Here is a 12,810-nt window from a genome sequence, read left to right as displayed (position 1 = left end):
CTTTTCAGATTTATTTCACATATATCTGAAGTGTATGAGACATGCCAACTACCATCACACTGATGGTGTGACCTCTACTGCTGCCGTTACATCTTTACATCTGCACTGGTTTTCTTGTACCAATTTCAAAACAATTATGCATGGATATCTTTGAATCATCAAAAGTGGAAAGAGAGAGCAATTTCTAATCAGGTTTTCATAAATGAAAACATAAAGTTATTTGGAGTTTGTCATTTGATGAAAGTCTACAGTGATTTCATCTTCCTGAGAAAACTTATTTCAGTATTTTGTCATTAAGGAGCATACATACTAGAGGGCCAGCCTCTGGGAACTGAGGCATGAGAACAATGTTATGTGCTTATAACAAACATTTGAGCATTTATATTTGGGGATTAATGATTTGTTCCCGCATGTTTGTAGGTTGCTATTCATTGAAAAGATGGAGCTTTTTACTCACTGCCAAGCAGGGTAATGGATCAGCTATAGGACCACTACCAGTTCTATCCTCAAAGATGGGATAGAGATGGGATAGGTTGTTTAGAAAGGGTGTGTGTGTAGGTCCCACTTCATAAGCAAGGTAGGGCTCAAGAGACTTCATAATGTCAACACTGAGTTCAATAAAGCATAATGGAGTTACTCCATCAGAGGATGGAGTATAACAGGAAACATGGTACTCCAGCTGTGGAATGTAAGGCTTCCATTTACCTGGCGGGTTGAGGCTCAGAAACACATCTCTTGCCTCCAACCACATAGACTGTCAGGTTGCAGTTAGGAGAGGACTATGACTCAAGGAATAGCATGGTTGCTCAGACACAACTCTGACTGGGTAGGTAAAATGGTGAGCCATTGAGTACCATCTTTGGTACCGGCTCCTGAGCATTTCACGGGCATCGTCACATTCCATATCAGATTTACATGGACCATGAATAAGACACCACCAACCTTGCACAGGGACTACTTAAGGGCTTCCTATAGAACTGAGGATCAGACAAAGGCTTTCTGCTTTACAGGTTTGGAGAGGGCTCGGCCAGAGAAGGCTGTGAAAGCCCTCAGACTATGATGACCTCTGTGAAAGAGAAGGGGAACGTCGGGGAACAAGGTCGCCAGCCCCTCAGAACACAGCACAGTTTCAAGAAAGAGTTGGCCAGGCTGATTGACAGTTTTCAAATCAAAATTGCCAGTCAGAGGTATCCCACATCTCAGGGCAACAGGCTTTCCTGAGTGCCCCCATCATACTTAGTCATTTACTAGAAGGAGCCTACAGGAAGTGTGGTCCCAGTGGAATAGCAGCTGGGTGCGTGAACTGGAAAGCCTCCCTGCAGCAGGCCAATCTGAGTGGTCCGTCCCACTGTGGCCACAGATGCTTCCAGTGACTCAGCAACATTTCTTCCTAAATGTGCTACTGGTAGTCATTGTCCAAACCAACTAAAACTTAGACTCATACTATTATTCATTATTTTAATTGTGTCCACCCAACTGGGTTGTAAAGCTTTCTTTAAACAGCCATGCCTAACATGGAGTACTTAACTCAGAAGGTATCTGAGTATACATCGTAATAAAAATTGCTTTTGTTTTGTTAGATGAACCTGCTGATAGTAGTAAACAATGGGAGTTTGGACTTAGGAAGTCGGGACAGGTAGAGAGGTTAAGAGAGAGTACGATTTGGCTAAGGAATTTCACAGCTATCACAGTGGGGGAGGCAGAAGTGGAGCATGTGAAGTAGGTGCAGCTACGAGAGGAGAGCAGACACTGGGATCGAGGGCACTACATTTGATGAGATGAAGTCCCAGGAGGCACATAGAATGCAGTACCCAGAGAACATGGTGGAAAGGGCTAGTCTAGAGAAAGAATTAGCATGGGAGTGGGGAGGTCCAGCAAGATGGGATGGATAAGAGTTGAGGTAGACATCAGTGCAACTCCCTTTTGCTGAGAAATAGGCTTTCTGCCCAGAGAGGCAGTTTCCGTGCACCATGACACACTTTCTTAACTTGGGTGAATTGGACCAGAAGAGAACCTGTTCCCAGTGGAACCCCCTAGGGATTTGGAGTTGGGACACATTAAATCTAATTGGGTATTTACCCTAAAGATACAAACGTAGTGATCCAAAGGGGCACGTGTACCCGAATGTTTAGAGCAGCAATGTCCACAATAGCCAAACTATGGAAAGAACCTAGATGTCCATCAACAGATGAATGGATCAAGAAGATGTGGTATATATACACAATGGAATACTATGCAGCCATCAAAAGAAATGAAATCTTGCCATTTGCGACAACATGGATGGAACTAGAGCGTATCATGCTTAGCGAAATAAGTCAAGCAGAGAAAGACAACTATCATATGATCTCCCTGATATGAGGAAGTGGTGATACAACATGGGGGCTTAAGTGGGTACGAGAAGAATAAATGAAAGAAAATGGGATTGGGAGGGAGACAAACCATAAGTGACTCTTAATCTCACAAAACAAACTGAGGGTTGCTGGGGGGAGGGGGTTTGGGAGAAGGGGGTGGGATTATGGACATTGGGGAGGGTATGTGCTTTGGTGAGTGCTGTGAAGTGTGTAAACCTGGTGATTCACAGACCTGTACGCCTGGGGATAAAAATATATGTTTATAAAAAATAAAAAATTATATATATATTCAAAAAAAAAAATCTAATTGGTTGAACTTTCCCTGAACTGAGCTGATAGGTTCTAAACAGGGCTCTTGACAACTGTTGGGCAATCGAACCAGCAGCAGAACTGGTTTGCAGAAAGACAAGAATGAGTCAGGCATTCAGAGAAGAGCTGAGAGGCAGTGTGACTCCAGAGACAGGGAGTGAGATGGAGAGAGAGTAGTTGCCTAGATTCCTGAGGAATTTTCATTCCTGGATCTGATCCTGAGTCCCATACCCCGAGTTCTGAGATAACCCTCCAAACCCTAGAATAAATTCCCAATTTTACTTAACCCAGTTTGAGAGAGTTTCTTTTAGTAGCAGCCAAACAGTATTGATGGAGATGGTGTTTTGGCAGATAGGCTGAAGACAAAAATAGGGAATTCAGAAATGTGCAATGTGCTGACATGCACCCAGGCAAGGGGTTAGCATTAGGAAAACCAAGAAGCAGAGCCCTAGGAAGAGGGACCCAGACAAGGCCTGGGTAAGACAAGGTGTTAGCCTGGTAGGAACCTGGTAACCAAATGCGTTATCACGTCAGCGACAAGCATCCAGGATCTGGTTATAGGAAGGGATTAAGGTGTAAGGTAGAGCCTTCATCACAGAAACACGGCAGGAGTTGGTTATTAGGAGTCAGGCAAAAGGTCCGAGGCTTCGGATCTAATGAGGATGGAATTCACATATGCATTTAATAAGAATTATTGGGTATCTGTTACATTCGGAGGAGTTTTGTGTATCATAGAATACCAGACCGAGTTGAGGGGGTCAGTGTACTCGGGGGTAGAGCCAGGAGGAGGTGGAGACCCCCTAGTACCTGCTCTGGCAAGGGAGAGAAGGCTTAAGGGGGCGGAATCAGGCTGGGAGCCAAGACGCTCCTGATGTGGAGTAGGTGGTAGACTCTTAGAATTTGGAACACTGTAGGGCAACACAGACCTGGAAGCAGTTGAAACTGAAAATGCAGGAAGTAATTTCTTTCAAAGAGCAGCAGCAGAATGATTCAGAAAGGAAGATGAGAAGATGTGAGGCACACAGCTTGTCTGTTTGTCAGCTTCTCCTAGGGCCCTGCCGGCCGCTGACGAACCTGTGGAAAATACGTCCTGCGCCTCTTAAGGCCAGATTAACTGTTTCATCACACACCTCTTTTACTTTACCAGAGTTAAAAATTTCAGGAGGATTTGGGAGGCTATGAACTCTAGCTTTTCTTAATTCAGCCCAGTCTTACCACCAGATAGGCAAGATTGGACTCCTTTAACGGAATTCAGCTCCACATGTACTGATACAACCTTGAACCCTGACCTCCCTGCAAGAAGAGATATAGTAAGAAAAGAGGAAAAGTTAGAAAGAATAAAAATTGGGGCACCTGGGTGGCTCCATTGGTTAAGTGACTGCCTTTGGCTCAGGTCATGATCCCAGAGTCCTGGGATTGAGTCCTGCATTGGGCTCCCAGCTCCACGGGGAGTCTGCTTCTCCCTCTGACCTTCTCCCCTTTCATGCTCTCTCACTCTCTCAAACAAATAAATAAAATGTTTTTTTAAAAAGAATAAAAATTAAGAAATGCCCTATAATCTGTTACTTATATTAGAGTAGAACTAGGTCAGATGTTTTATCTCTTATGAAATCCTTCTGTATCTCCCACTTACAATTTTGAATATCCTATAATTACAAGTATTACCTTTCATCAAGACCCCAAAAGCATTTTTCCAGGCCATTTCAGGGACTCTCTGTTTAGGATGTTACTTCACCTAGACAAGATGTACTGAGAACTAGCCTTAATAATGACAAATTAGGCAACATACCATTTGCTCCATTTCTTTTCTCTTAATCTTATTTCTAGTGTTGTTGATCATTATATTAAATAAAGTCCAAAGATCTGAGGCCAAGTCAGCAATTTCTGCTTGCCTTCTGACTGGCTTGATGAGGAACAAATTATCTAACCTCCCTAATCCTTCCTTTCCTCATTCATGGAATGGAATATTAACACATTCTCTAGTACCTAATACCTTGCTGGGTGATTTTAAAAGCCACATATGAAAACCACTGCAAATGGTATTTAACACAAAGGGAAGATAGGCAGGTCCTTTAGTAAATTAGCATAGTAGAGCAAAGAATCTGTATCCGGATTTTTATTTTTCTCCTTACTGGCTCTGTGGCTTTGGGCAATTCGTTTGAGTTTCAAGTCTTGGTTTTTTTAGTTATAAAAGAAGTATGACAATATTTTTTCTTTCCTTTTTTTATGAAGATGAAAATGACATATATGTACTAAAATATAAAGAATATATTAATGTCTATAATTTTTAATACTGTCTCAATAGAATAATAAGATTTTGGCAAAGGATGACCTCAAGGCCAAGCACATGTTTGAATTGATTTTGTTTCTTGTTATAAAAGTATTAATGTAATTTGACTTTAGAGTGTCTTTATCTGATCCTTTCAAGAATGTTTTCATAGAAAATTGTTCCGATTTCTGTGGCAGTGTCAAATTTAAGAAAGACGTAATCACTTAAAGAAAAAACATGAAATTCAGTTACATACCAAAAATAAATAAGTGCGTCCTTAAGCAAAGATCCTTTGTAAATTTTTTTTAATGAAGTCTTCCAGAAAACAAAAATGATATGGTGCATTTGTATTCATAATTTATCAGTTTAATACTTCCTTGAGTTGAGAGAAACATGGGTTGTATGCATAGGGATAAGGTTCTAAAAAAGGGCTTAGTTAAGCAAATATGATTCGGTTTTATATTGAGATCATTACCACTCAAAGGAGTTACTTTCTTGCATTTTTAAAAAATAAAATTATTCTATATTTATACTGCTTAAATTCTAATGTTCTTTAACCTTTTATTTCCTTGCAAGATAATAGTGGGAGAAACTGCAGTGTTTTGCCTACAACTGGCCACACGGGATTTTGAAAACCAGGAGAAAACTATTTTAACTGGAGATTGTTGCTATATAAACCCACTGGTGCGGCGAACTGTACGATTTCTGGGTATGTGTTCACTAAATTATTTTTATTGTTGTGGAAACCATGTTTATGTATAAGCTAACCCTTAAAATGATCAGCATTTTAAGACTGTACAAATATTGGATTATATTTTATTTGAAAGGTCTCAGTTTGGTTTTAAAAATAACATTGCGTACTATTTTTTCTCATATGGCTCCAGCTCACATGTCATTTCCATATTATTTTAAAGAAAAAAAAAAAAGAACACCACACTTGGATGTTTAATATTTTTTAAGAAACTAAAAATTATATAATTAAAATAAATGATTTACTGTGTTCATGAAATTTCAGAAACAGTGGGGAGAAATGATAATCTAGTTAGATTGGTGAACATCATGAAAGACAAGAAAAATAGATTGCCCGAGAAAAGATTATGTTGTGTTTGTTAATTATCAGATGTAGCTCTCCATGTGCTGCCTCTAGGGGTTTTTTTAATGTGAACAAAAACAAATTAGTGATTTTATTAGAGGGAAAGACTTACTATCACTATATGAAACTACTATAACATTGTATGTTAACTATACTGGAATTAAATTAATTTTTTTTCAATTTTAGAAAAGAATTTACTGATACTTTAACCTTCAGTCTGAAATTCTAGCACTAATACATATAAACATTGATGAATTATTACAAATCATTTCAAGTCAGTAGAAACTTGGCCAAGACAAATTTTTTAACTGACACAATAAAGTTGAATATAAATGATCATTTCCTGTATTTATCAGATAAAAAAAAGTATGTCTGTATATGCTAAATAAAATTTAAAATAAATTTTTATCTGTATTTAGATTGAGATTAAGGTCCAGTACCTTTCAATATATTTCTCATAGCAGTGGGATTAAGTTGAAGACCTTGGAGATATCATGCATAGATCAGCTAATCTCTATATAAACCCACTTAAAGACTAATCAAATGTCATCTTGCCTTTGAGTCTCTCTAAAGACAAAATCTCTCCATATCTAAGACTGTTTTTTAAATTGCCATCAAGTTATACATCTCTAAGCCCTTATTTATACTGTTGAAGTGATGACAACTCTTATATGAAACTTTAAAAAGCTATTTTTTACATGCATCAATACTTTGTTCTTGACTCATTGATCTTTGCATGAGTCATTTAATAACAAAATAAGCAATAATATACTCAAAACTAAAAATGATGAAATTGACACTTTCCAAAATACTGTTCAAGCAAATTTTATTACACCTACTTAAGTGGATGTATTTTGCATTTGCACACATATTTCTAAAGAATATATGGCACAAAGTAAAGCATGTTTTAAATCTCTTTGTGTTTCTTATTATATGATTTTATAAAATATTTAGGAATTCTTGATTTGTTTCTTCTCTCTTGTTCATTATGATTTGGATATTTCAACTTTGTTAAAATGGGAAGTTTATAAGCAAAACATTACTACATAATAGGGCATCATTCTTTGTAGGGATTTTATGCTGGCGGTCAGCACCGTGGATACACTCATGGGATCTCATTTTAATAAGTATCTTTGTAGCTACAATATTGGCCTTGGGCCTGATGCACTGAATATTTTAATTCAAAAGCACATTTGGGAACTTAACAAACATCAGGAGACATTTCCATATCTTTATCAAATACTTCTCTCTATTTTACACAGCAAAACTTATTACAGCAGATAAAGAGAATGGTTTCGTTAAATAGAATGAGTTACATCTTAGCCTAGATTTCAAGAGAGTAGAGATGAAGACTTGCCATTTAGGTTCTTGTGCTGGGCCATGATGTTTGGAAGGAGAGGTTACCTGCATGAACATTTTCTTAAGCTCCTCCATTCTCTTTCATTTCTCTGCCTCTCCTAAGTTTCTGCTTTTTTTTTTTTTTTTTTTTAATTTTTTATTTTTATAAACATATATTTTTATCCCCAGGGGTACAGGTCTGTGAATCACCAGGTTTACACACTTCACAGCACTCACCAAATCACATACCCTCCCCAATGTCCATAATCCCACCCCCTTCTCCCAAACCCCCTCCCCCCGGCAACCCTCAGTTTGTTTTGTGAGATTAAGAGTCACTTATGGTTTGTCTCCCTCCCAATCCCATCTTGTTTCATTTATTCTTCTACCCACTTAAGCCTCCATGTTGCATCACCACTTCCTCATATCAGGGAGATCATATGATAGTTGTCTTTCTCTGCTTGACTTATTTCGCTAAGCATGATACGCTCTAGTTCCATCCATGTTGTTGCAACAGCAGTTTCTGCTTTTGATAACATTTACTTGTATGACTCATGAAATTCTGGGAAGACATAAAGAAAAGAGCTTTTTATTATTTCCTTTTAACATTTTTAGATAAAGAATGAACTAAGGTCTTTGTTTCATTGCCATTGTATGCACACAGAGTTTTGCTATGTGCGGGTTTGTGTGCCTCAGCCTTTTATAATCTTATATAATATTTCAAAAATTAAAAGGATAGCCATGTTCCTGATGCTGGAAAATTACTTGATCCTGCACAACTTCCCCGGTGACTTTCCTATATAACAGCCGACAATTATGTATAAAGGTTTAGCAAACAAACAATCTAGAAATTCATGACTAAGAAATGAAGTGTCTGGTTATTATAATAGCACTATATGACTTTTTAACAAACGAATTGTTTGGGATGTATTCTCCTGGCACAATGTAAAAATACCTAGTGGAATTTTATTTCCCAAAATTAAGAAGAATAGATTTCTTCACATTGGTACCACATTCTCAAAGTTTGTATCTGTCAGTTTAATTGAAAACGGTGATAAGGAATTTATTTTGCCCATTCTACCTAAGAAAAATAAATTTTGGCTTTAATGACCAAAAGCATCAAATTTAGAAATATATATGTGCATATATATACACACATATATATATTTTTTAAAGATTTTATTTATTTATTTGACAGACAGAGATATCACAAGTAGGCAGAGAGGCAGGCAGAGAGAGAAAGGGGGAAGCAGGCTCCCTGCTGAGCAGAGAGCCCGATGTGGGGCTGATCCCAGGACTCTCGGATTATGAACTGAGCCGATGGCAGAGGCTTAACCCACTGAGCAACCCAGGCGCCCCAAGAAATATATATATATTTTTAATTTGAGTAGACTGTCACATTCCTCACAAAAAAGGACAAAAAAAAAATTTGTGTATACTTAATTTTATAAGTATAGAATTCTGGTAATGAAAGCAAACAAATTTTAAGGCTGTGGAGATAATTGAAAAATCATCATTTTGATTGCATTATTTTTTACAAAATTGCCCCAAATTTGATAAATTGAAGTCCAGTCATAAAATATAAAGTGGAACTAAGTTACTAGCTGTTAGTGTGACTTTTTAAAATGTATTCATGAAAGCAGCACAGAAATCAATTTGAACCATTCTGCTTTACTTAAGATTTTCCACGATATTTAAATGAAAACTAATGGCATTGGGTTTTACTGCTAATTGGCACCTCCAGCAGAGTTAATATCAGTCTGAATGGGTTTAAGAGGCATAATCAAAGGGAGACAACTGCTTTACTTTATGTTTGTAAGATGCAAAATATTTTCAAAATAGGGAAAAAAATCAAGATTGCTCACATTGGTAGAAGGTGAGACTGAGTCCTCTCCAGAGAACAGGTCTCCTTTTTAAAAATCGCATTACCCAAACACAGTCTTAGAATATATCTTCCTCTTTTTTCTGATGTCTTATAAACCCACGTTGCGTAAAACTGTAGCCAGTGGTAGACGACTCGATGTGTTAAATAATTTAACACTCCCACCTCTCCAGAAAGCGAAGAATCAGAAGTGAAATGGGGGGAAACCATATGTATGTATGTATGACTTATTTCATAGTTTCTAAAATATTTCCATGTTGGCTTATGGTCAACCGAAATACAAACAAAACCAAACAGAGTTACGGTGGTGGTTTGCTTTCGTCCTCAGGTATTTATGCGTTTGGGCTCTTTGCTACCGATATTTTTGTAAACGCTGGGCAGGTGGTCACAGGGAATCTGGCTCCACATTTTCTTGCCCTGTGTAAGCCCAACTATACGGCGCTTGGATGTCAGCAGTATACACAGTTCATCAGTGGGGAAGAGGCCTGCACGGGCAACCCAGATCTCATCATGAGAGCCAGGAAGACGTTCCCATCCAAAGAAGCGGCTCTCAGCGTCTATGCAGCCATGTATCTGACAGTAAGTAAGGATTATTGACCAGTCTTCGTCTCTCTGTTCATTCTCCCAGTGTAGACATTCTTTTTCTCTGCCATGATGGAAGTCGCATTAACCGCTTTCTGTAGGCCATTTAATTTATTTTTAATAATGGCTGTTTGGACTGTGGATAAAATTAAGTCAGTTGACTCTCATGAGATTATGTGTGGGTAGTTGGTTGTATTAAAAAATAAAGCCATTAGCATTTCTATTTGAGAATATGTTTGTCTTTATGTTAAATTAAATAGGGCTTACTGGGAACAAATTTGTCCAGTAGCAGTCCCCCTAATCTTGTAATAGCCCTATTAAGAAAGCTATCCAGGCCTCTTAGCTGCCTACTCAAGCTCTGATATTCTCTGGTGGACGTCAGGAAAGGGGCACCGTTTTTTTTTTTTTAGAATTTTTGTTTGTTTGGTTGGTTATTGGTAACTATGTCATCATAATATTTCAGCTACTGTTTCAGTATTTTCGCATAGAGCTAGGCAAAATGTCCTATTAAATTATGTAGGGTTTTTTTTTCCCCTTTATTCTTGAGTCTTTGCCCTCATTTTGGTGGTGAGAGCCAGGCCTCCCGCGGCTGTCCAGGACCTCTAGGTGGAAGTAAATGGTCATGGTTGAGCACATTACTGATTCACAGGAGTAGAGAGAAGGGCAGCCTTAACAGGCAGCTCTTGGCCCCAGCATTCCTGCTATCAAAGCCCTTCCCTCGCTTACCAGGGTCTGCCTTGTAGCTATGGAGCTGGACTCCCAAAGTGTGCTCTTTAGGCTTTCTAATGGTTACAGTAAAAAGTTCAAAGATTTTAAATGTCTTTTGGGGTTCTCCTTCCCAGTGGTGCCAATAGCTCCTTTCTTCTGATTTTAACTCATTGACAAGAGATCTCAGGACCTATTTGAAACCAAATCAGTTCATTGCCAATGACTTAAAAAAAACCCTCAGAATTATTTTTACTCTCAAGGAGCTATTTGATTATGGAAATATTTCTGGTATTCTCAATGCAGTCCTGTCTGCTTATCTCTAAAAGCAGAGAGAATACACAGTAATACCCTATGACACTTCTACCTGAGATTGGAAACAAAATTACTAAATAAGCGACAATTTAGGAGGGAAAATACAGCACTGTACTTACTGCTCATGATGGCAGAATAATTTTTGGAGGCTGTAAGTACATGCATTTTAACATTTCTAAAGTTTTCAAGCCGAGCTAATTCTAACCCTCACAGCCTGGACTTTTAAAAATCCCATCAAAAAAAAGTATTTTAGAGTCAAAGATCAAACCCCATCTTACCCATTTTCTCTTCCACTGTCTTCTGGCTTCTGTACGGTTTGTCAGTTACAACTCCCTTCTTTCCCTTTCAGTGTGCTCCTGACTCCACTCCTCCAGTTTCCCCGGATTTCTTTATCCCTTCAGCTTTGCCTTCTGCTTCCCATTCAAAGGCACTGCAGACTTGCTATAAAATCTGTTTATCCATGCATATTCTTTCCTTTTCCTTGAATTGCTTGACTGCATGTCCCACCTCTCTTAGAATATGAAGCACTCAACCTTAAAATGAATGTTTAAAACTTAAGTGAATCAGAAGTGAAAAATACTTCTCCTTCATTGTCATCACATCTAAATCTGACGTTGTTATTTGTATCCGAGTATGAATTGCAAATATCTGCATATACGTACATGATCAAGCCAATGACTTGAGACGAATTCCAGAATACTCTCTGAACCCAAATCCTGTTACATGATTATTTTAGCCCTAATAGGTGATTGGTTTTGCTGTATAACCAGGGTTTGCCAATGGTGGTGAATGTGCTAGTATTATAAATACTTGATCTTTTTGTTGTGCCAAAATCGTGTTTTCAAAGGCACTGCTTTGGGAGAAGGTAGTATGCTTTTAAGTCCTGGAGGAATCTTAATATCTTGTCTTGCCTGTGGTCAGCTGGCCAAGTGTTTTAGCAACCTCTTATAAGTATAATTATAGAATAATTGTAATTACTATGGCAAACATTCATTGAGCATTTACTATGTGTCAAGCACCAAGAGCCTCACTTTTACAAATTATTTATTACTAATTCTTATTGATGTATTAAAATTTATTCCTTTTTGATTGTTATTACTATTTATGTAGTAATTGGTCATTTGTACTAATTCACTGAATCCTCACAAAAAATCCTTAAAGTATGTAGTAGTATTATGCCCATTTTACAGATGAGGACGCTCAGAAAGTGAAGTAACCGGTCCAGATCCATAGAACCACCCACTTTCCTGGCTCCAATAAATCCAAATATTCCAGAGAAGGCATAATAAATCATATTAGTTCTCATGTGTGCATGGCCAGCTAAATTTCCTCCTGCTGCCCCCTAATCTCAGCATCCGTAAAGGTTACGGCAGAGGATTCGGATGGTAGATATGTTTAGAGATAAAACATTTAATAACACTCCAGCACTCGGAAATCGTCTATCATTACACAGTGGTTCAGACTAAAAGTCAGGATTCCTGCTTGTAATTACATGGCCGGGTACCTCTGTCTTTTCAACAATAGATTCTGTTCTGTGCTAACTGCTTTTCTGTCTTCCCTGCCCCCCCTTTAGCACTGTGTGAGAGTGGGTGGCTGCTATGGTAACCCTGAATATAGCTCCTGCTGCAAATGTAGGCATTACAGGCAGGTTTTGCTGTTATATTTGAACCCATAGACATATATATTTCTTCCCAGCTTCATCTTGGGAAAACTTTATAATAGAAATGTTGGGGTGTTTCCAACTAATACAGTCCCGTGAAATGCTTGTCAGAATTTTGATGAGTAAGCAAATAAGAAAATAGCCATTTATTTAGTATTTTCTGTGGAAACAGTCTTATCGCTGTATTTAGGTAGAGATACATTTGTTTACTGTTGTGTCATGTAAATATTTACATATGCAAATACATAAATAAAAATAAATAGGCTGCACTATGAAGTATATGAATAAGAACTGAGGTATAGTTTTCTG

At 38.0% G+C, this 12,810-nt stretch overlaps 1 protein-coding gene across 6 annotated transcripts in view; it reads left to right on the top strand.

Moving 5' to 3' along the window:
• The window catches only part of PLPPR5 (phospholipid phosphatase related 5), a 120,613-nt gene that overhangs the window by 34,840 nt on the left and 72,963 nt on the right, over nt 1–12,810 (top strand). For all 6 annotated transcript variants that reach the window (XM_045064896.1, XM_004752536.3, XM_045064897.1 and 3 more), the window contains 2 exons: nt 5,506–5,638; nt 9,568–9,818. In XM_045064896.1, coding sequence (XP_044920831.1) covers nt 5,506–5,638; nt 9,568–9,818 — 384 coding nt within the window. The remainder of the gene's footprint in view (nt 1–5,505; nt 5,639–9,567; nt 9,819–12,810) is intronic.

Source organism: Mustela putorius, unplaced genomic scaffold (assembly GCF_011764305.1).
Source record: "Mustela putorius furo isolate JIRA1106 unplaced genomic scaffold, ASM1176430v1.1 tig00003853_pilon_pilon_pilon, whole genome shotgun sequence".
Classification (NCBI taxonomy): domain Eukaryota; kingdom Metazoa; phylum Chordata; class Mammalia; order Carnivora; family Mustelidae; genus Mustela; species Mustela putorius.
The sequence above is the reverse complement of the archived record's forward strand: the minus strand, read 5'-3'. Positions and strand labels throughout refer to the sequence as shown.